Here is a 25,628-nt window from a genome sequence, read left to right on the forward strand (position 1 = left end):
CATTTATTTATATATTTCATATTTATAATGGTTCCATTCCACAGTCGTTTATGAGCAGATGGTATTTAGTTTATAGTTATATATATTAAGGTTATATGTACACTTTAGTGATATTTAAGTTTCAGGTTACAGGAAACATGTCATGTTTAGTATCACTTTAATCCCCTATGTGTCCGCAGTTGTCCGGTTCACTTGCCGAAGGGATCGCACATTGCATACTCTAGTTAGCAATGTTAGGGAATAAATGTTTAAAGTGTTACTAACTGTGTATTGTAAATAGACTAGCCTAAACTGGTTTCTGGGCGGGAGAATCATCTGGAATGTTGACCTTCACCCTTGGAGGGAGTTGTTTGAACTGGCCTATGACCTGTTTACACTGGACCCTCCTGAAGCCTGGACCTATAGAAGCAAGCCACATCATCTGTATTGTTTTCTCTGTAGCACTGAGCGTATAGAATACAGCTTTGCTGGGACCAGCTTCAGACATCTCTGACCACAGTCTTCTGGGCTGAAGTACTGTAGCTGGTACCAGCAGAGCGCAGCGGTATATATGTATTTGGTATCGGCTGTACTGTATTATAATTATGTATTGAACTGCTAAAACTTTTGCTTCTGCTAAATAAATTGTTTGTGCTTTGGAAGCACAAGAAATCGCTTAGACAATGCTTATTGGAAAACGATAAAATTACTTTAATAAGGGTCTTGAAGAAACACTCTGGTTTCATACCAAAGTGTTTGGTAAAAACATTCTCTAAGCTGTACCCGCAGTGGAATAGGCAATATGTTGATATAGCGCTCCCAAGTGTCAAAGAAATACGGGTTAGTGTGCCCTTGGCAAGTGATGCCTCCGGCCAGTCCATTCGCAGATGAAAAAACATTTTTTTCTTGAACAGATCTAGTGCAGGAGGGGAGTTCTGTACCCACATATGAAGAATGGTTTTCCTGGCTGCAGCAGAGATTGCCATCAACAATTATTTTGCCCCTGCAGTGATCGGATGCCAGGTGGGAGTACGCCCAACACTGCTCAATCTGGGGCGAGTGGTAACTAGTTTACTATCTCCGTCATTGCAAATCTACATATGCAGGTCCAGAAGGCCTTCATCACGGGGCAGGCCCATAAACAGTGGTATAGTTCGGCTTGAGATTCGTCACATTTAGATCTACACCTTTTTTAACCTCTTAAATATTAGCACTGACAAGATATAGATGGATTATTGGCATCACTATCTAACTCATTTTAAATAGCGAGTACATGAATTTCACGGCACCAGCACACCATCCCCTCTGGCCGCAAATGGACCCTGGCAGTTTTAATCCATGGCAACACCAATAATTAGCTTAATTTGCGCCGGAAAACATCAAAACTGCACTTATCCCCTATAGCCCTGGACTCAGACACCAGATTAAACCAAAAAGATGGAGCCGGCGTCCAGTGATGCTGCTCAAGACAGCTTCCGGAGTAGAAAAGATAATATGCTTAGGGGCCGAGCCTCGTAGGCTAGGTGGGATATGGTGGCAAGGGGCATAGGGAGATTTTTGTGATTCAGTCTCAGACGGCCAGAACTTTTTGGGGACAGTTGGAAGGTATGTCATGCAAGATGCACGCAGCAAAGATTCTTGTGCCCAGTATTATAAAGGAGAAAGGAGACTCCTGGAAAAGAAGTAGCACTTGTTATGTGCTAATCGAGCCTTCTCCAGACTGGACACTCCCACTTCATGGGCCAGCACACCCACCTAGCGACACACACACACAATTTGTCCTGCTCTAGCCTGCACAGAAGTCCCATTTCTTTTGCATGTGCAAATCAGGCACTGGAGAGAAAAAACAAGAGAAGTGTCTTTAAAAACTTAATATAAACCACTCGCTGCCGCTTTCACAAGGCGAGAGACAAATTGGCAGCTAGAACGATGGTTTATTTTCCACAGACGCTCATCATAATGCATGTGCTCTGATTATTAGTATCCCTAGGAGGTTAGCACACTACAAATAGAAATTGTTGGCAAATTAAGGGCTGTTTGTTGCAGGTTGATATTCAACGACTGTGATTATAAAATGTGCAACATCCATTTAAAAATCATCTCAGCAGGCCGGAGACGGACCCAAATAAAAGAGGCCATTATTCTCCGAAGTCCCTTTCAATATAAGTTTAGACAAAGCTCCAGCTTTTCTTACACATCCATATTGCAACAATTATTTTGGTTTAACTAGCAGGAGAACCCAAAATTGGCTGGTAGGAGATATGAGAATTAAATCAAAATTGTCAATGCATTAATAAAATATTCTTTTGTCCGCAGCCCAACAGGCGTTTCTACAATTGGAACAAAACATAACAACAATGTGGCTCTATAAATTCAGAATTTTAGCAACCATTTTATTCCATCATGACCAATCTCTCATTTAACACTTTATGTTTCACCATCGCTGCATACATGTTCAGGGCAATTAAAACAAGATAAAATCCTGTTTGGAATAACAATTATTTTTTTTACATTAATAAAAGATTTAGGGCTAGATTTACTAAACTGCGGGTTTCAAAAAGTGGAGATGTTGCCTATAGCAACCAATCAGTTTCTAGCTGTCATTTATTTAGTACATTCTACAAAATGACAGCTAGAATCTGATCGGTTGCTATCGGCAACATCTCCACTTTCTCAAACCCGCAGTTTAGTAAATATACCCCTTAAACTTTATTATCATAAATGAAATGTTTAGCTTCTAACTTCACAAAGTTCTATATAAAGGTGCGCTTCACTAGGGTCTGAGCACCTTTTGTGATCCTTCATCTCCTGCTCAGTGAGCTGATCTTGTGGGTGGCAAAGATCTGTCCACTAATGCGACTGTGTTAATACGGACAGGGCTGCATGAGAAAGTGGTGTGAAGAGGGGGGTAGAGACAGCAGACTGAGATTTATATAGTGGAAGGAGCGGGATCTCCCAGCAGCACAGAACAGAAGACAGGGCTGCATGTGACAGGGGCAGTGACATGATGTGAGGTGGGAATGGAGGCCGCAGGAAGTCACAGACTGAGAGTTATATAGTGGAAGGTGCAGGGTCCCCAGCAGCACAGATTACATCCGGAGATGAGTGATGTGTTAGTGAAAACAGTCTGCATGTGACAAGGGCAGCAACATTATATGAGAAAGGGAATGGAGGCAGCAGGAAGCCACAGACTGATGGGTATATTTACTAAACTGCGGGTTGATAAAGTGGATATGTTGCTTATAGCAATCTGCTACAACCTACTCCGAATCTGCTCTTCTATGTGGGGCCCAATTTCTTCAGGGACCATAACCACGTAGAGGATGGGGTCCCATAGCATGAGCACCCACAAAGGTAAAATGATCTTTTATATAAAATTAATTATTTACAAACATAACTACTCTTTAACACTAGTTAGCTTGATCAATTTAGGCTAATGTTTTGGGTCAAAATTTGTATGCACAATCACTCCTGCTGTTTTTATAATCAAAAAATATAATTAAACTTAATTCCAGCATAGTTATATTACTTGTTATCAATATTTTACTATTAGAATACAAAAAAAAAAATCAAAATAAGTGATGTAAAGTCTAACATATCGCTAGTCAGCCAATCAAAACCTTTCTTACACAGCATATATAAGAGATGTGCCAAAATACTCAGTTACAGAGAAAGAATACCATAATAAGGGTGTAGGGCTTAAGTTTCCGTAAATATGTGTATTCTGCAGAGAAAAGCAGATTCCTCAACATTCTCAAAATCATTAACCTCTTCATGACCAGGGCAATTTTCATCTAATGACATTACATATTTCTTAGTACACAAGAGTGAATTTCATATTATTTTTTTTTATAACTAATAAAAGTTTCCTTTTTGGTAGAATAGTGGGACAAATATATTTTTAATTTTAGAGCATTTTAGCATAGCGGAGAGACAAAAAGCAAAAAAAACCACCTAGTTACTGAAATTAAATCCGCTAAATCTAAACATACTAACAAACTAAATAAGACTTAAAACAAATTCTAGATACCAATTAACAGGACAGCACTGAGCACACAGTATATGCAATTGCATTTAATTAGGATTTATAGATATTAGCTGTGCATGCTGTTACTGCAAGGGTTAACCACTCATCCTCCCACCTTTCATCCAGACTACAAGAACCAGGGTCACACCAAAAAGCCCCCACACTCAGGCATGGGCTGGGAGATGTCAGCCCGGGGTGGCGCACAGGCGCCCGCATCACATGACACGCGATGCGACCGCATCATTGATGACACAGCCGCATCGCGTGTCATGTGATGCAGCTGCCTGTGTGCTGACGCGGCCGCATCCCGTGTCATGAGATGCGGCCGCCGGTGAAAACAGGCTATATTACATCCGGGGGCGGGCCAGCCTACCCCCCGGCCCTAATAGCGGTAAGATGAGCGGCCCGGGGGGGGCGCTGCCCCCCTGCCAGCCCGCCCCTGCCGACATTCTACTTGTCACTGCCGCCTCTAAATATTAATTCGAGGAAGCACGAGCGCTCACCGCACACGCATCGTGGTCGCTGTTCATATGCACCTTTCATATTACACCTTTTGCACCTGTGAATTCTAACATTGTACACTGTTCTGGTCCCCCCTTTCTATCTGTTGCCTCTCATCAGTCTGTTGGATTAGTCGGTCTTACTTATTGATTTTTAAATTGGTTAATTGTCATAAACAAACAAACACGCAATCACGGTGGCTTAGTGGTTAGCACCTCTGCCTTACAGCACTGGGTCATGAGCTCAATTCCCGACCATCGCCTTATCTGTGAGGAGTTTGTATGTTCTCCCCGTGTTTGCGTGGGTTTCCCCCTCTGTGTGTATGTTAGGGAATTTAGACTGTAAGCCCCAATGCGTTCAATTTGATAGCAGTCAATTACCTACCAGTATGTTTTATGGATTGTGGGAGGAAACCGGAGCCCCGAGAGGAAAGAAACCCACGCAAACACGGGAAGAACATACAAACTCCACACAGATAAGTCGGGAATCAAACTCACGACCCCAGCACTGTGAGGCAGAAGTGCTAACCACTGAGCCACCGTGCTGCCCCAGTATAAAACTCTAGCGCTGCGAATCATTGGTCTCTGACCCGTACCCTGTCTAAACTCATCCAGACACACATAGATGTCAATTGGCGGGGTCCTGATAGTCAGGGTGAGAGGATATATCAACTCCTGACAAAATACTTTGCAAATTCACTTTACAAAAGAACAACTGGATACGTTCATATAAAAATGAGCTAGTAATTGCTTTATTACCAGAAAATAGTAAAAAAAAACATGCTTTTGAATTCTTCTTATATGAGACAAATTGCTATTAATCTAGAAATTATCTTTGTGAGCGTATATTCTTATTTCTCCTGAAGCAGCATGCTCAAGTTGTTTTTCATTTAGCGGCCATCATCTGAAGTAGAGAAGTAATTTAAGGACTATTGTGAATTGCACGGATCTATTATATACGTAAGGAGATTCCAAGTAAATTGGTTACAGTGGAAAAAGTTCACAGATTGTAAACTATTATACAGATCTCTAAACAACACAAAACTTTAAAAAGGATGACATCACCAGATTTATTGTCCGAACGAACTTGCACTTGCGTGTTTACAAAGAGCGCGGTACTTGTGCGTAGTTTCGACATATTCCAATCCAAGCGTACCTCGAAATACTTTATAGACACACACACAACAGACTTCATTATACGAACATGCATATGAACAGGAAATGTTCACATCTGAACGCATAAAATTTCTATTTTATAATAAATCTGAATAACTACTAACAGTATTATAATTTATATGAATATTTATTTTTAAATCTATATTTTTTTTTACATTACATAAAGATTACTTAAATGCGTACTGTACCTACAATGCGTTTTATAGTATATCTTAGTTGCAAGTACATGTTCTGCGCTAGCTAGTGACACGCATATGTGTAACTGTTCATGCAAAGTCTATGCCGTGTCAGTCATCATTGTCAGTCTCCATTTACACCTGACCTGTAGTGGGTACAAAAGATACCGCTGAAACAAGCGCACTTATGACAAACAGTCAGTCGCATCTGCGTTGAGCGCTCTTACTGTAGATGACCAATGTCAGCCCGCCCCTTCTGTCCACTTCATGTCCTTAAAAATAGGGACAAATCTTTATAACTCAGGACTGTCCTTGAAAACGATGGACCGCAGATATGGACAAAGTTTGAAGACCTAGGACAGATTGCAAGTTTGAAGATATTTCCTGTCATTTTTCCTTTGTGGAGGAAATTAAAAATAGTTACATACACACTTTGGGGCAGCCATTTTGTAGCTAGAACCAAATCATGAAAACGGAACCTAGGGACTAGTGACATTACTGAGACAGAAGGCATTTTCTAGTTAATGAACAGGACAGCATTCTCCGGAATATCCATACTTGCCAACCTTTTCTCATTGGCTTCAAGGAGATCCCGGGGGAGGTGGGCGTGCGGGGCGGGGCTTCAGGAATCGCAATATGACGCGATATTTGCATCATTAAGCCACTTATCTATTGCGGGAGCGAGAACCGGGAGGTTGCCCTGCTCTCCCGGGAGGTCTCCCAGAAATGTGGGAGTCTCCCTGACATTACGGGACACCAGGCAACTATGCGTTAAACAAAAGAAGCTAATGAATCTCTAGAGACTGAAGTGTCCTTTACATTTCTGTCTCCATTACTGAAGTCATGTTGTCTTACCTGTCAGCTATTGGTTAAATCTTGGTCTCCATGAAAATGGCCACCTCCATAGGCATCAATACATGGACATAGGACACAATTTCTGAACTGTGTCATCATGCCACAGATGGCGAAGCCCAACCACGTCTTGTACTGGCTCAGCATCAGGGAGAATGCCAGACTCTTCAGGGAGTGAGGGAGATTACCCCTATTCAGGGAGAGTTGGCAAGTATGGGAATAACGCTCAGGAAAATAGCTGCCTACACTAGACAAAGTCTGACAGACACCAGTGCCAATGCAATTTTATAATGAAGATAATATAATGCTGACGACTGTGATTCAATAAACAATCATGCCTGTAATCAGACTCACCCAGCAACAATAAAGTTTACCCAATGCCACACTCTCGAGTAAGAGGAACCCACCCCTTTGGATTCCGCAAATCAAGGAAAATAATTAACTACATCAAGTTCTAAGTACCAATACCAGGAAAGTAAATTAATAAACCGATCTAGCAGATATAACATGCAAGGTATCAAAGTTTCATCATTGCAGAGATAGAACTTTGAGTTCTAGTAACGTTACCTTTCTATATTCTAGCATTTATTTTTTTTTTTTAAGATGAGAAGTATAAGCGTTTAGCAGACTCATCAACTATTTCTGAGAAATGCTTAGTCTGGTGCTGTGTGGAACTTCGCTATCAAAATTGCTGAAATAATCATATTTATAGATAAAGAGGAACAATTATTTTCAGTACACAGGAAAGTGCGTATCACAGGTCAGGTCAGCGTGCCATCTTCCTGCCTGTGTTCTCCGACTATAAATATCACACACAAATGTTGCACGGAATTTATTTTCATAGGCAACATCAACCGATTTAAGGCCTTGTTTATATATCGTTAAAAATAGGAGAAATGGTTTCTTACGGTTCACACTTTTCAAATGTTAGCAAACCATATAAAAATTGAATGAGACACAATTAATTTCTCTTGCGTTAATGCGAGCTACGAATTCAAATCACTCGTATTGATAAAACCACATAAAAATGTGGCCACTAAAACACGTTTGATAATTGGCGGCACCAGAGTCATTTCACTGCTCCTCTACAAATGATGTAGGCCGGCGTGTTTAACATGAAATATTTGTTTATGGGCTAATCCAGCCAAAACGATGCGCTCCAGGGGCCACATAGGCGGCCCTCTAACCAGCAAAAGGTCCGCACATTTAATCACAGTGATAAGTTAAAACAATACATCTAAGACAACAAAGAGACAAGTATCTGTAATAACATCAGTAGGCATTTTAAACAAGCGTTACAAGCTACAAGAAACAAATCTGCCAATAAGGCAGGAAGGAGCTGGGGGCCGCAGGTGAAGTCTCGGAGGTTCGCCTGTTGCCCATCACTGGGGTAATCAGAGTTATTGCCTTGCTTGCTAGGGGTTACAGCAAGTTTGTGAAACTGAAAATATGAAGTGGGGGTAACGTGTTAAGCTACAGGAAACTCATACTTGCCAACTTTTCCTCGTTGGCTTCAGGGAGATCCCGGGGGAGGTGGGCGTGCGGGGGCGTCACGTCATTTTGCCCCCGCCCCCTAAATGATTGTCACAATTTTGGCCAATTACAGCAGGGGCGGGGCTAAGATGACATGATATTTGCGTCATTATGCCCCCCATCCCGCCACTTATCTATGGCTGGGGCGAGAACCGGGAGGTTGCCCTGTTATCCCAGGAGGCCGGGAGGTCTCCCAGAAATGCGGGAGTCTCCCGGACATACCGGGAGAGTAGGCAACTATGCTTTAAAGAAAAGCGGCTAATGAATCTTTAGAGACTGAAGTGTCTTTTACATTTCTGTCTCCATTACTGAAGTAATGTTGTCTTACCTGTCAGTCTTTGATTAAATCTTGGTCTCCATGAAAATGGCCACCCCCATAGGCATCAATACATGGACATAGGACACAATTTCTGCACAGTGTCATCATGCCACAGATGGCGAAGCCAACCACGTCTTGTACTGGCTCAGCATCAGGGAGAATGCCAGACTCTTCAGGGAGTGAGAGAGATCACCCCTATTTCAGGGAGAGCTGGCAAGTATGGGAATAACGCTCAGGAAAATGGCTGCCTACACTTGCCAAAGTTGGCAAGTATGAGGAAACTATTTTACAAGAGGTACATTCCTCACGTTGCATGTGACAGCTTTGATAACCTTCTCACAGTCTTGGCACATGTAGAGTCAAAATAACATTTTTCTAAAGGAACTTTTTCCCTCAAGGACAGTATGACTGACACCGTGCCTGGTATGAGACTAGAGGAATTAGCAGTTGCAGGAAGTGGAACAGAGTAATGCGAGTTACATGCACAGCTAGTATCAAAAACAGGTTCATTATCCTTGTTCAAGGAGAGCAATGAGGTATGAAAAGAAGGAATCACACAATGTACCCGCTGCCTACACACAGCAGAGGCAGACATCTTGTGAGCTAAAGCGATAATTATGAGACTGAAGTCTAACAACTCGCTGGGTGACATCACTGAGGAATGAGGCATAAACTTAATAGATAGGTGACATTTTTATAAAATGTTGGTACAGTCCACAAAATTGGTGCGATTGCCGATTTTAAGTTAGAATATAATAAGAGTAGTTTTATAACGCAGTCTATATACACTACAATGTAAAAACAATTTCTTTAAACCTAACCCCTGGCCCATCATGTTGAAGCCGATGGTTCTTGTGGATGACATCACAGAGCAGGATACAGTGGCTCAGCATATTAATAGAGTTTATGGTGTTACAGCACAGATAGAGTGGTGCTAGTTATGAGATGGGTCAACAAAGCACACAAGGGGGGATATTTACTAACCAGGGTGCAGACATGCAATCAGTCATTGGTTATGATTCAGATTTGCACTTATGTTAGCAAATTACCTCCAGTGTCCTGCAAAACGGTTCAGAGCAAGGGCTAGTGCAGTACTAAAAATGTGCAATGGCTTATTGACATTGACATGTTGTTTTGGATCTAGACACACTGTAATCTGCTCTGCATTTAGCTCTGTAACCTCTACAGACTGCAAATCCCGTGCACCTATGTTGGTTGTCCTCTAGTGAACGATGTCACAAGAGTTTCTATCACAACATGTCACCTTAGTACATACTTGCCCACTCTCCAGGGATGTCCAAGAGACTCCCTGACTCCAGGTGGAGCAAGCCATTCATCCGCATCCTGTTCACTTCCTAGTGAAGTCGGCAAAATGGGGGCCTCCAAGACGTGATACGTGGTGAACTGCATCATTGTGGCCCAGTCCTCGCTGCAAAAAGCCGCTTTCGCGCCACTAGGTCGGGGCCAAAATGACGCGATTCACCGAGCCCCGCCCCCTCCATCATTACACCCACCCACTGGGATCTCCCGGAGGGAAAGAGTAAAAAGTCGGTAAGTATGCATTAATATAGTACAACAGACTGTTACTGAGGAAGTAAACACTTACCTTATTGAGGTAGGGGTTTCTGGTGATGTCGTAGCCCCTCTTCTTGATGGACTGTGTCTTGACTGGATGTGCTCCAACGGACCCCGAGTGGCACACTCTGGCCAGCTCCCAGGCAGCTCTGTGAGGATTTCTGAGACGCGGGAGCCATGACCCCAATCTTCCCATGGACATTGTGTGTTTAACAATCAAGCAGTTCATTCTTGTATCTAAACAAACAAAATCACAACTTTTTATAATGTATCCTAGACACAAACACCTCATAATAATAATCATTAGGTTTACTGCAACGGCGGCAATAACTGGCACTGAAAATGTATCCGTCACCAGCGCACAGTGGAGGCAGCCATTTTGTAACAAAGCTACATTCAAACGAACATTGGCTCAGCCCACAAAATGGCTTCCTCAAGCCTCCACGAGGTCACTAGTTACCACTGTACTAATAGGCTGCGTTCTTATGGATAATAGTTCAACCTACAAAATGGCCCTCACTATGTGTAGATGACCATTACACATGAAGGCATCACTTTGGTATCGATATGCCAGGCCTATCAATGGCACGTATCACCACTGTCGCAGTGGTTGACTATTCAGCCAGTGATCATAATATATCTGCATTCTATTTATTATATCTTAAGTGGAGTTCTAGAGAATCTATTGTACGATCAGCTGCTGTTTGCTAAACATAACTTGCAGTAAACTTTCATGTGTATGTGTAAATGACAACGGAAACTTGAACATCCCGGTTTGTACAAGGCAATAATACAATATATACAGTAATTTGGTGTTCTTTTATAAATCCACCTTACACCAGAACAACGACCTTGTGCATAGTTTAGAGCAGGCCTGTCCAACCTGCGGCCCTCCAGATGTTCTGAAACTACAAGTCCCAGCATGCCCTTCCAGCTATCAACAGGTTGTCTACTGGCAAAGCATGCTGGGGCTTGTAGTTTCACAACACCTGGAGGGCCGCAGGTTGGACAGGCCTGGTTTAGAGGCTGGCGAGACTCCAAAAACATGCAGGTAACACCTTCTGCTGCAAAGACATTCCAGCAGATTGCAGTGAGGGACACGTTTTCCAGTTAATCTCCCTGTATTACCATGAACAGGGGGGCTGAGGGCTTATTCACATCTGTGTGATTTGTGGCCTCTTTCAGACAATCTTTTTCACACAATTTTCTCACCCAGCCTTTTGAATCGATCAAAAAAAAATTAAGAGCACCGCAGGCCTCCGTCGCTCAGACTAACAGCGGTGGCAAGAGCAGCGGGTACCAGGATCGATAATCTCGATATCTGCGCACACTACACGGCAGTCTGCTCCTTTCACATTCCATTTGAACAGCGGCGAGAGCAAATACTCAACAGAATTAACCCTTAAAAGTGCTTTTCATTAGTTATGCCACGTATGAAAAGCTTATAAAATAGAGCATATTACTTACAACGTAGTAATTTTCACCAATGCATTCTCTCATTTTAATTCTATTTTATAAATATTTTTATAATTTTAATACTATTTTATTTTATTCAGCTTTTCAAGGCAGTCAGAGGGGTGAATTCAGTTAGCCGCGAGGGGACGTGACGTTTCTCTGGAGACAAATTACGTCAGAATTTTTACTAAAATCTCTGTTCATTTTCCCTCACGTGCCATAGAGCTACAAGGAAAAATAAGCAGAGATTTCTATACCGTATTAGCCGGCAACGTGCGCACCTCAGAGCTAATGGAATCTGCCCAAGAAGGTCTAAATGCGATTTTGCTATTTGTTTTACCATTACGCTGTACCCCCCCTGATTATTATTATAGTAAGACAGCTGTGTGTGCAGTCCTGGATTTTTTTCTGTGTTTTGGTTTAGTGTAAACAGCTTGTATAGGGATTAGTTTGTATTATGTATTAACGCAGTGATGTGATCAGTTCTGTTGCTATGCCAACGAACGACGCTGCATCGCTTCCCGTCTGGACAGTAAATCCCACCTCACATTGTTAGGGGTTAGGTAAGCAGCTGTACAGCCAGATGAACAATAGTATAATGAAATTGTATTGCAAGGGAAATATCTGTATTTATAAGGTAAATAACATCCTATGTACAGAGAACTCATTCACATCAGTCCCTGCCCCATTGGAGAGGGAGAGACTAGGTTCAATTTTGATAGCAGCCAATTAACCTACCAGTATGTTTTTGGAGCGTGGGAGGAAACCGAAGCACCCGGAGGAAACCCACGCAAACACGGGGAGAACATACAAACTCCTCACAGATAAGGCCATGATCAGGAATTGAACTCATGACACCAGCGCTGTGAGACAGAAGTGCTAATCACTGAGCCACCGTGCTGCCCCGCTATATCCGATATGCTGTATATTGGTTTGGATATCAAAATGGCTGCCCGTGAGCATGCAACAGCTGTGTTTTAGGGCATGTCCACAATGGGCAATGTTTACAGAACTCCAACGGGATTTATGTTACCTTGTATGCATGTACATACTTGCCCACCCTCCCAAGAATGTCCGGGAGACTCCCAAATTCTGGGTAGGTTTCCTGGACTCCCAGGGGAGCAGGCAAGTCTCCCTCATCAAGCCCATCAGCCAATCAAAATGACACAAATAGCGGGGAATTGTGTCATTTTGGCTCCACCCCCAGGTCCAAAATGAGGCGAATTTCCCTGCCCAGCCCCCTACCACACCCCCTCCCCAGGATCTCCAGGATCCTCGCAAAGGAAAGTTGACAAGTATGTGTGTGTATGAGCATGGATAATAATACATACATCATTTTGCATGTTCCATTACCTTAAATAAGGGTAATGACCTGCATCTGACCCTCCACACGAGACTAAGTAGCGGGTGCAGAGAGGAACGTACGCCTGTCTATCTTGTGTGAAATCGCCCTGCGCATGCTAAGAAAGTGGGTGCAGGCCTATGCGCCTATGGAGGCTTGTGCGATTCTGACACTCACACCCGCCTGCGTCTGGAGAGGAAGGAGAGGGTAGGGAAGGAGCGTTCTGATGTTGGCCGAGGACATTATAGGCGTTTTTACGCAAATGCGGTTAGTGCAGACCTGATAAAACACGATTATACACAGCTTAGGAGGTGTATGTTTTGTATCTGCTATAGGGCAGCTGCAAATACTCACTAATAATGAAGATTGGCCTTATCTGTGAGGAGTTTGTATGTTCTCCCCGTGTTTGCGTGGGTTTCCTCCGGGTGCTCCGGTTTCCTCCCACACTCCAAAAACATACTGGTAGGTTAATTGGCTGCTAACAAAATTGACCCTAGTCTCTCTTTGTCTGTGTGTGTATGTTAGGGAATTAAGACTGTAAGCTCCAATGGAGCAGGGACTGATGTGAATGAGTTCTCTGTACAGCGTTGCGGAATTAGTGGCGCTATATAAAGGATGATGACTTGTAGTAAACCAGACTCACATGCTGCTGATGCAAAAGCGAGCGCACCTCAATGTGTGCGGCTCTGAAAATGGGCGAAAATACCATACTATTCACTGCCCCGTTTTTTACTTAATCCCATTTTGAGACCATCTCTGCATCAGCCCCCAAGTGCATAATCAAATATATAACCCGCACCATAGTGCATTTGCAAATAACAAAAGACGTACATACAGGATGACTGTTTTTCATTAAAACTTGTCGTGTACCCTTAAAACTACCAGAAACCATGTTACCAGACTGTACATAGGATTTATTTAAGAGAAAATGATAAACAATCTAAAATTTGGTACACAATCTCCAGGAAGATGAGGGTTAACCAGCAGCAGACATGGAGATCATCGCTCACTTCCGCAGCCTGCTGTCATCTGATGAAAACAAGCCTCACCAATCATCCACCATAACATGTATGTACTCGCAGACATCCAGGGTGATCTACAGTCTTATGTGTCACTATAGTATGGCCCATGCAAGTGTAAAAATACCTACAATGCTACTGCCAGGAAATGCACAGGGTTAGAGAAACAATACAATGTATCTCTCCAAGGATATAAGATTAAAAAACAGAATACAGGCTGCAAACCATGTCTGGCTGCTTTGTGTCATTACCTCCAGGCTCCCTGCAGTGGACCAGCAGCTGCACCCAGCACGGCAGGAGTTAAGTGAACTAGGACACTGCTCTGTATTAGGACACAGAATCTGCTGCTGCTGAGTTTTTTTTATTCAACAACTTTATTCAGCAGAGCAAAATGTATCTGCTGACATTCCAAGCTTGTGCCTATGAGATTCTTACCCTTCATAAAGCTATAGAGGTGTTTTTTTTCCCCATATGCCACTTTAATTAGCATCAACCCTGGTAATTAATTTGTAAATATGCCAAAAGGTCAAGAAAAATAAAACAAATCTAATGTAAAAAGGTGATTTACACCAATATTTTAAAATAAGATAAAAATGTAAAAATTAGTTTCCAGAGACACTTCTTTGCTGCCAGCGGATGGCTGGCAGATTTTAGCCATACTTTCCAACTCTCCCGGAATGCCCGGGAGACTTCACGAATTCCATGAAGGCCTCCCGGGAGAATTGCTGACAATTCTCCCGCGTCTGCCCACTTCCTAGTGACGTGGGCAGATTTGAAACCTCCATGATGTGATTCTCCGGGAATCGCATCATTTTGGCCCTTCCCCCCTGTGTTAAAATCACGCGTTTGCGTCATCGCGTCACAGGGGGTGGGGCACGGAGCACCGCCCCCCTCTACACCGAGGCTCCTGGAGGCCAGTCGTTAAAGGTTGGCAGCTTATTTGTACACTGACATGTAAAGCTGATATTTGTGTGCTACATGAAAAAACAGTCAGTATTTAACTTATGTGCAAAACAGAATGCTAATTTGCACCCCTTGCATTGTAACATGGTTTTGTCCAGGAGACTGAAATAAGAAGTTTATGAAGTTAAGAATCAGGCCCCTAGGGCCTGGGGAAACTTCCCTAATTAACTAAACCACGCTCATGACACAGTCAACCACACCCCCAATTTACTGAGGCATTTTCAGTCTTTATCAGCATATATGTATATTTAATAGTCATTGGAGGGTTTTTTTTACTGAAGGACCATACTTGCCAACTCTCCCGGAATGTCCGGGAGACTCCCGCATTTTGCGAGAGTCTCCCGGACTCCCGGGTGAGTGTGGCAATCTCCCGAATTCTGCCCACTTCACTAGGAAGTGCCCCACTTCCTAGTGAAGTGGGCAGAATTAGATCCCAAACGCCGCGATTCCCGGTGAATCGCGGTGTTTGGCCCCGCCCCCCGCTGTCAAATGACGCGTTTGCGTCATGATGTCACATGGGGGCGGGCCAAAATGATGCGATTTTGGTCGTCCTGCCCTCCTCACGCCCCCTCCACTGGCTGGCTCCCGGCAGGGAGCTGAAGAAAGTCGGCAGGTATGTGTAAGACTTTACCAAATCATACAATGGAATTTGCAGTGGCAACAAAATATTGTTTTCAAGAATTGCACAAAACAAAATACACACAACACGCTGTAAAAATGATATTAATGCTCTTAAATATTTAAGTATAATGGTTTGTTCACACTTGTCAGATTTTTCATGCTGTGTTCATTCACTGTAGAGGCAGCAACAACCGCCGTGTGTTTTTTTCTCCATTCAGTTATAATTAGTTTTCCCAGTGGATTTCACACAAATTGATGCATTTTCCAGCCCGCTGTGGTTTTTCACTAGGATTGCATGCAAATTTGTGTGACTTCTGTTATATTTACTATACATCTGCACAAATGGGAATGATTCCACCAGTCTGCACTTGTTCTGGTCTTTATATATGTCTCAATAGGACATCATGTGGAGATAGGCACCATCTGGCCATTATAGGTTCCAACATGGCATTAGAGCACTAGTGAACAAAGCAGTAGGGGGTAAATAATGGCACTAAGGGAGGAAGTGGTTTGATGACTGAATTGTGTAAAAGATGGGGGAAGGGTGGAGGAACAAAACATTTGTGGGGAATGGAAGTAAAAGGAGAACAGAAAACTAGAGCATAAGGGGGGTGGGTAATTTAAGTTGCCAACAATTTTTGACGAGTATGTTTATTATATTTACCAAACCTTCTAAAATGGAAAAGTGAAGGTGTTGCCCATAGCAACCAATCAGATCCTAGCTATCATTTATCTAGTACATTCTACAAAATAATAGCTAGAATCTGATTGGTTGCTATGGGCACCATTTCCATTTTTACTTTTTAGAAGATTTGATAAATCTACTCTTAAATCTTTGCCAGGGACACTCTGCTGCTAGGCCAGGTGATAAAATATTTAGCATTTTAAATAATCCTTTTACCATCTTAATGCTAGAGAATACTTTTATTACCTCCAGGAGATCTTTGGAAGGGAGGGGGCGTTCGCATCACTGTGGCCCCGCACTGCTATATGCTGCTGAGACTCACAGGATGGCATAGCAGTGGGTGGGGCCTGATGACGCAAATTGCAGTATTAAGCTCCACCTCCGCCAGGATCCAGGAGGGTGCCTGCTCTTACAGGTGTCCGGGAGGACTCCCCAAAATTCGGGAGCCTCCCAGACAATCCAAGACAGTAGGCAAGTATGGTCAATACTGAAAAATAGGAACGTTTAAATGAAGTCTCTGGAAATTAAGGAGCATTGATAAATATGAATTTACTGGTCAATAAATTACGTAGCCTTATTTATGCCTTAAATAAACCTTGAGAGTCAGTGACATTGGGATTCGCCTCATTATATGTCTCACTTTGGGGTAGATTTATCAAACCTTCTAAAAAAGAAAAGTGGAGGTGTTGCTCATAGCAACCAATCAGATTCTAGCTATCATTTATCTAGTACATTCTTGAAAATGATAGCTAGAATCTGACTGGTTGCTATGGGCAACACCTCTAGTTTTCCTTTTTCGAAGGTTTGATAAATCTACCCCTTTGTGTGCATGAGTATTTTTATTAACTGGGTCGAAGTACAACTAGAAATGTACTTTCATGTATGACACACCCTTTACATTTCCTCCCTCACCCTTTGAATGTCATTTAATTATTCTCATCATGCAAAACAAATTATATGTTTTTTCCATATTGTTGTATAACTAGGAGCGTTCATACGCCTATCCGGTTCACTGCAAAGGAACATTCCAATCTGCCGGGCTCCTCCCATCAGAAGATTTTTGGCAGCAAAGGGGTTAGCACTTCTGCCTCACAGCACTGGGGTCATGAGTTCGATTCCTGACCATGGCCTTATCTGTGTGGAGTTTGTATGTTCTCCCCGTGTTTGCGTGGGTTTCCTCCGGGTGCTCCAGTTTCATCCCACACTCAAATCACTAGTAGGTTAATTGGGTTCTGACAAACCCTAGTGCATGTTTGTGGTAAGGAATTTAGATTGTAAGCTCCAATGGAGCAGGAAATTATGTGAATGATTAAATCGTCTGTAAAGCGATAAGCAATATGATTTGCGCTATATAAATAAACATTAATGTACTGTATGTCATTAATTCATTATAAAGCCATGTAGTTTCTATCTGTACTATGACATTATATAGTAATAGATAAATCAGGCATTTCTCATACTGTCTCCACATCAGGGTAACATGACAATTAAACATAATTTTTCTTTTGTTCATTTTTCACCTCTGATGAACCAGTCAGCTATATGTAACCTGTGACTGTCATCTTACTATGCTTCTCATCTGCATGTAGAACTCCCAGCCCATTGGTTTAAACATCTAATTTACTTTTTTAATTAAAGGCACTGATTGTCATTGTGTGTGAGTTTCCCAAGGGTTCTCTGGTTTCCTCCCACATTCCAAAAACATACTAGTAAATTAATTGGCTGCTGACAAAATTAACCCAAATCTGTCTGTGAGTGTGTTAAGGAATTTAGGGCCTGATTCATTAAGGATCTTATCTTGAGAAAATTCTTATTTCAGTCTCCTGGACAAAACAATGGTACAATGCAAGGAGTGTAAATTAGTATTCTGTTTTGCCCATAAGTTAAATACGGCCTGTTTTTTCATGTAGCACACAAATACTTGATAGCTTATTTGTACACTGACATTTAAAGTTGATATTTGTGTGCTACATGAAAAAACAGTCAGTATTTAACTTATGTGCAAAACAGAATAATTTGCACCCCTTGCATTGTAACATGGTTTTGTCCAGGAGACTGAAATAAGAAGTTTCTCAAGTTAAGATCCTTAATGAATCAGGCCCTTAGACTGTAACTCCAATTGGGCAGGGACTGAAGTGAGTGACAAAAATTCTTTGTACAACACTGCGGAGTTGGTGGCGCTGTATAAATAAATGATGATGATGAATGTTGTAGCCAGACAGACGCTGCCAATTTTACATGTAAAATCATACTTGCCAACTCCCGGAAACTTGCGACGTACGTACTGTACGTCGCGGGGGCGGGGCCAAAATGATGCGACTGGCCTCGCCCCGCCCCCTCCAAAATGGCGTGATTCACCGAGAATCGCGTCAAATGACGCGATTCTCTGTGAAATATTGGATCCGGGAGAAATGCCAGCTCCCCCGGGAGCCCGGGAGACTGACCCGAATTTCGGGAGTCTACCGAACTTTCCGGGAGAGTTGGCAAGTATGTGTAAAATCCATGCTACATAACATCAGACCCACTGGCGCAAATGCAAGTGCACAAATGGAATTTAGCACTTATATAAATGATTCTTAGGGCTAGATTTACTAAGCTGCGGGTTTGAAAAAGTGGGGATGTTGCCTATAGCAACCAATCAGATTCTAGCTTTCATTTATTTAGTACCTTCTACAAAATGACAGCTAGAATCTGATTGGTTGCTATAGGCAATATCCCCACTTTTTCAAACCCGCAGCTTAGTAAATCTAGCCCTTAGTGTCCTTGAATCTAATCCATGAAATATAAATCAATCAGACAGGGTGAAAAGCTCTAATGGGGGTGAAAATGGGTGTTTTTACTGGCGATAGAACTTTATTAGCTTTGTATAATATACCAAAGACTTATTGACAGGTAAACACTGCCTATGCATAAGGTAGCCTATTTAACATGATTGTGGCAGTACATGTACAATCCTAAGATGACAATAACAGGTTAAATGATTAAAAAAAAACATTTTTTTTTGTATGTTTTTAAAATATAAATAGATATATAATTTATATTTTTCTTTTACAATTTTTTTTTTTTTTAATTTAGTAAATGTTTTTTTTTTAGTAGAACTGGAAGCTCATAGTTACCAAATTTCCTTAATTTCAATGTTTACCCCCAAGGAAATATTTATATTTTTAGTATTGATTAACTGCACAGTGCTTATCCCCTTATTCTGTATATTGAATGAAATTCTAACTACATATTTGCATTTTATGGACATTAGAAGTTAATGTCATTGAAGAAGACTGTGCCAAAAAAAAGACATTAGAACCACATTTAGCAAATATAATGTGATGTGTATTGCATACTTGCCAACTCTCACGGAATGTCTGTGAGACTCCCAAAATTCGGGTAGGTCTTCCGAGCTCCCGGGAGAGCAGGCAAATATCCCGCATATGGCAACATGCTCCTCAAAATGAGGCGATTCACTGTGAATTGCATAGTTTTGGCCCCGATCCCACGAAAAACTGCATTTTGTCGCGGGGAGCGGAGCCAAAATGACGCAAATTACCGCGCCCCGCCCCTCCCGTCCTCCAACCACTCCCCCCCTGCCTGGGATCTCCCGGAATTAGCTTGCCAAAGGTTGGCAAGTATGGAGTATTGTGAGGCCAAGGACTTCCTATACCGCAGCATATATAATGGACCCTGCTGCCCCGTCTCTGATGCAAAGTGACTCTGGAAATGGTTTCAACATTTTGCCATCTATGTAATAATCTAATAATATTGTTTTACTACAATTATTTGATACAATTCCCCAAAGTCCAGTTCATTCAATTTTTTTTTAAAATACAGTACAATGCTCAATCTGTAGACAATAGTAAATTTAAATCTATAGGTCACAAAACTGCTTCACAGACATAATTTGAGTTTTAGCATCTTATACATTGTGTATAAAAGATGCACCACTTAAAGCAGTGTTGGCTAACCTGTTACACTCCAGGTGCTGTGAAACTACAAGTCCCATCATTCTTTGCCAATATATAGCAGCTTATTGCTGGAAGGGTATTCTGGGACTTGTAGTTTCACAACACCTGGAGTGTCACAGGTTAGCCAACACTGACTTAAAGTGTCCAAGGAGTTTAAATTTTCAATTTTGCTAGCTATGTTAAAAAGAAGTTTGCACTGTTGGTCTTTGTGACATTGAAATGATTAGCAATAGGTACATTTATGATTTTCTTCTTTCTGTGCTGTAGTTGCAAAAACTGCATGTGTGCTGGTCTCATAATTCTCCCCTTCAGATGTTAAATACATATATATACATTACCCAGCACAGGATCACTGTATCACAGTATCTTGTTTCCCTTTACTGTGCATTCATTACGTCAGCTGTCCCAGGTCACAGTATGACAGAACCGGAGCTGCTGCCTGTCCTGTAAGGAGTCTCAGTCACACACACACATGCCAGCTTCTGATTGACAGGTGGTGCATGTGACCGGTACAGGGCATTGGAATCTAGATTTCCATTCTGTCGCTGGCCCTCCCCTCTGCCCCTCCAATCCCAGTACATAGTCAGGGGGCTGCTGCTTGGAAAAATGTTTCACAAGTGTTCCTAATTTACCTTCTGGTTAACATTTTGTCTGTTGCACATACCTCATCAAAGCACAATATGTAGGCAGAGCTATCAAAGGGCTAAAACCCCTATTGCCAGAGATAGATACATCAAAGGGTTAACACACACGATAGCAACTCAGGATGGCAATAACAGAAGAAAATCCTCCTTCAAATAAAGCATTTTTTTCCACTTTTAAATATATATATATATATATATATATATATATATATATATATATTCAAACTTTTTCCCCCACTAAGCGGTAATTTAACCCTTATCGCTCTGGGCCAGTATCACCAAGTCAGCTGAGAATTGCTCAATTGCCTAGATGAGATTTTTTGGGTAAAGCTGTAACCTAGGCAGGACAGTGGCCAGAGACGGATTTAGACTTCATGGGGCTCTAGGCAAGAGACTGGTTGGGGCCCCCCCCTCTCTGAAACAATCCACAGCGCTGTGTTTTTTTAGCATACCATATACCCCTATAGCTGAGTAGAAGGAAAGCTATGTGCTGCCGTGCAGCAGCGGCGCGCTGTCAAAGGAGGTGCGGCCATATCATTGGGGGCGTGACTTGCATCATTTGGGGTGTACCTAGCAGCAACAATCTAGCGTACCTAGCATCAACAACCAACGTACCTAGTAACAACCTAGCAGTTGTTACTGTTGTCCCTCCATCATCACTTTTGCCCCTTCACATTAGCACGTGCCCCTTCACATCAACTCTGTGCCCCTTCACATCACCTCTGTCCCCAATCGCATCAACTCTGTCCCCCTTCACGTCACCTCTGTCCCCAATCACATCACCTCTATGCCCCTTTACATCACCTTTGTGTCCCTTCACATCACCTCTGTCCCCCTTCATAATGTTTTTGGAACAATTTGTTTCCCCTTTTTCATAGTGTGCCATTGTGTCTCCGTTAGTCTGTTTACCTTTATATTGCTTTCTTCTCTTCTGTTTTCTTCTTTTTGTTTTCTCATCTTTTGTTTTCTTTCTTGCCCTGTCACGCAATCTGCTCCTCTCCGCTCCTCTGAGTCTTCAGTGAATATGCCGTCGGGCATGATGACGTCACACCCGACATTTAGCGGAATGCAGCTGAGCAGGAAGGAGGAGAGGAGGCTGCCGGAGGCCGCTGCAGTCGTGATTTTTATTTTTTTTTCCTCCCTTGGACACAATATTTTTTTTTCTTTGCTGGCGCCTCCATCACCAGCCGGGCCCCCTGGCGACCACTGGGCCCTAGGCAAGTGCCTAGGTTGCCAAGTGGTAAATCCAGCCCTGACGGTGGCTCAGTGGTTAGCACCTGTGCCTCACAGTACTGGGGTCATAACTTCAATTCCTGACTGTGGCCTTATCTGTGTGGTGTTTGTATGTTCTTCCCGTGTTTGCGTGGGTTTTTTCCAGGTGCTCTGGTTTCCTCCCACAATCCAAAAAACATACCAGTAGGTTAATTGCCAGCTCTCAAACTGACCCTAGTCTGTGTCTGTCTGTCTGTGTGTGTGTATATTAGGGAATTTAGACTGTAACCCCCAATGGGGCAGGGACTGATGTGAGTGAGTTCTCTCTACAGAGCTGCGGAATTAGTGGCGCTATATAAATAAATGATGATGATGATGATGATTGTGTGCTTAGGGAGGGACATTGTGTGCTGAGGGGGGGATATTGTGTGCTTAGGGGGGCACATTGTGTGTGCTGAGGGGGGCAGTGTGTGCTAAAGGGGGACAATATGTAATAAGGGGGGCAGTGTGTGCTGAAGGGGGGGGCAGTGTGTAATAGGGGGACAGTGTGTGCTGAAGGAGGGGCAGCATGTGACAAAGGGCACAGTGTATTGAGAGGGGCAGTGTGATAATGGGTACAGTGATCTAATGGCTGGGGGGGGGGTAGAGCAAGTGGAGGGTATGTAGGGAGAGCTAAGGTGATTGATGAATTGTCTGGGTGGGGGTAAGTGACGAAATAACTTGAGAAGTGGGTGATGAAATTGCCAGGGGAGTCATGAAGATCGCTGGTGGCTGAAGAAATGTCTGCTGAGGGCAGGAGGCAGGACCTGATTAAGGGTTCCAGCCGCCCTAGGCTAATACACCGATCTCCACCCCCCGCCACCAATTTATAAACAGTGGTCAAAGTGGAAATTCAGAAAAGTTTTACAATGAAGACAGTAGAAGTGTCGGTATGGCATACAACAGTCTATATCAGCCCACTTCCACCACTGTGCATGTGTATATATATATATATATATATATATATATATATGTACACACATACATACATACATACATACATACAGTCCTCCTAACTTTTTTGTCCTGGCTCTCTCCCCTACTTAGTACCACCCTTTATGTGTCTCCCCCTTCCCTTTAGGTTGTAAGCTCTCATGAGCAGGGCCCTCTTTCCTTGTGTGCTCCTTCTACTGTTCCTTCACCCTCTGTACCTCTTGGCCTGCTTCCCTAGCCCTGTTTTCCCTGTTTTACTAATATTCGGCCTTCTTCTTGCTGATTTCTACTATCCCTTTCACTATCTGTCAGATATAATCTGATTTGCTTTACCCTGTCACCTGTGTTTGTTTATATTTGTGTATCATGTTGTGTCTTGGTTCTGTTTTCTTGTATATGTAATGCACGGCGCTGCGGACCCTTTGTGGCACCTTATAAGTCAAAGATAATAATAATAATAATAATAATACATACATACACACACCCACACAAAATTGTAAAATATGAATTAATGCATAAAACACAATTATTTCTGCAAACATATTAAAATGTCATTACAGTAAGATTCCGCAGTGAAATTTAGACAAATTGCTCCGTTCTCTCTTACCTGATCTTGCAGCGTAGACTACCTGATGTTCTTTCTTGCTTGTTCTTGGAGCGTTGTTGCTAGCTGGCTCTATTCTGGAAACTTGGAGTCCTGAATTGAAAATGTGCAAAAATTTTATCATAGTGCAAAATGTTAACAAACCCTGAATGATGATACAAACACAACATTCCATTATGACCAAATAAAATTACCCCCTAGTACAGGCACATATAGATAATAAAATATATAAAAAATATTTATAATCATATACTAACATCTACCAGCCCCATCTGTCTAGTATTTAACATTCTAGTGAGTGACTGCTGAGACTACAGAGAGCATCCACGTCACAGCCACACAATACAGAGATCATGTCCCCCACAAGCTATTTCATCACCTACCCCAGCCATTTTTGTAAACCCTCACCAGAAAGTTTGACACCTTATCCATATCATCACCAACCCAACCACTTATTTGCTCACCCACCCCCCAGCCAATTAATCACCTTACTTTAACCACTCCATTAACCCTCCATAGCCAATCTATTAACACGCCCCCCTGCTAGCTAGTTCATCAATAGTTGCAGGCAATACAGTAATACCCTTCCCCCCCTAGGTAAATTCATCAACCCGTTGCAGCCAATATATTGACCCCCCCCCAATCATCAACCTACTACTGATAGTTAATTAACTCCCCCCCCCCCACAAAATCATCAATCCATTGGAGGCAACTCATTACCCAACCCCCCCCCCCCAGGCAGTTCTTCAAACCCATTTCTGCTGATACATTAACCCCCTTCCCACACCAGTAATCTCCCCCCCCCCCTCCACAGTCACTACCTGTATCACATCCTCCTCCTTTATATTCTAGCCAGAACTTACCTGGCAATCTTCTGCTCCTACTCACTTCAGACGCTGGCACTTCTGTCTTATGACAGACAGCTAACAGCACATCTGAGGCTGTTAGCTGTCCTGTCAGTGCGGGCGCGCATGAGATGTGATAATTTCACATGACCACACTAAGCAGCGTAGAACAGTCGCACTGGCAGAGCAGCTAACATCCTCGGATTTACTGTTAGTTGCCTGCCTCCTAATTGGATCTGACAGTTGGAACCACCCCCTTGAGACTAAGGGCGGTCCCGAGATTGAAGGAAGAATGCGCCGATCACCGGTAATTAAAAAAACCAAATTAAAATATAAAAACAAATATTAATGTGTCTGGCACTGCCCCCCCCCCCCCCCCCCCCCCCGAAAAATAGTGTTATTGAGGTGATTTTTAGCATATTTTAGCTATTTTTCTTAAAAATACAGATCCAAAACCAAAATTTGGTTTTGCCAAAACCGAAACATGAATTTAATCCAGATCCTAAACCAAAACCAAAACACGGGGGTCAGTGAAGATCTCTAACTACTACCCATCCTCACATTTCCAAATGGAAATGGATCCTATATTTCCAGGATAACACTGAGGTCTTCAACCTCAGTGTTATCCTCAGACACTGATTTGTCTGTTTTGGAGGTGTCAGTAACAGACGTACACTGAGGGACAAGGTGGTGCATGTGACCTTGAGGAAGATGCACGACCGGGTTGGGCACTGTTTTAGAATGGCCACACTAGTACGTATACCAGTACCAGCAGTAGCAGGACCCCTACTAGCAAAAAGTGGACATAGTCTGGGGCTTGTCTTGCCACTATGGGTGGTGTATGGAATGTTATCTATTTTCCTTTTGTTTTGGATAAATCACCACATTCATCAGAAAATTCCCTCTTGATTCTCCTCCTTACGTCAAGAGCTGATGGTTTCTCGTAACATTAGTATTATTGCCAGTACTGGTACTGGTCTGGTCTTGATCTATACAGTGATCCATGGCTGCCAAGAGGAGTAATGTTACTTGAACAGATAGGAGCTACTAGATGCTGCCACCACACCAGGGTGATGCCAATCAGATAGGGAAAGGACGGAATGATATCTTACAAGTCTTAGGATACTGCTCTACAATGTACTTCTAACAAACAAGTTTTATATTTTATCTGGA

The 25,628-nt window shown here is 42.6% G+C and overlaps 1 protein-coding gene across 2 annotated transcripts in view; it reads right to left on the reverse strand.

Moving 5' to 3' along the window:
- ME3 (malic enzyme 3) overlaps positions 1–20,540 on the reverse strand; it is a 151,409-nt gene extending 130,869 nt beyond the window's left edge. Inside the window, exons 1-2 of one of the 2 annotated variants that reach the window (XM_075198691.1) lie at positions 20,517–20,540; positions 10,169–10,374 (exon numbers count right to left, since the gene is read on the reverse strand). In XM_075198691.1, coding sequence (XP_075054792.1) covers positions 10,169–10,366 — 198 coding nt within the window. In that variant the 5' untranslated portion in view covers positions 10,367–10,374; positions 20,517–20,540. Of the gene's footprint in view, positions 1–10,168; positions 10,375–14,204; positions 14,309–20,516 lie in introns of those variants that run through there. The other variant, XM_075198690.1, reaches the window with a different exon arrangement.
- Between the last annotated feature and the right edge of the window lie 5,088 nt (positions 20,541–25,628).

This window comes from Mixophyes fleayi, chromosome 2 (genome assembly GCF_038048845.1).
Source record: "Mixophyes fleayi isolate aMixFle1 chromosome 2, aMixFle1.hap1, whole genome shotgun sequence".
NCBI lineage: Eukaryota > Metazoa > Chordata > Amphibia > Anura > Limnodynastidae > Mixophyes > Mixophyes fleayi.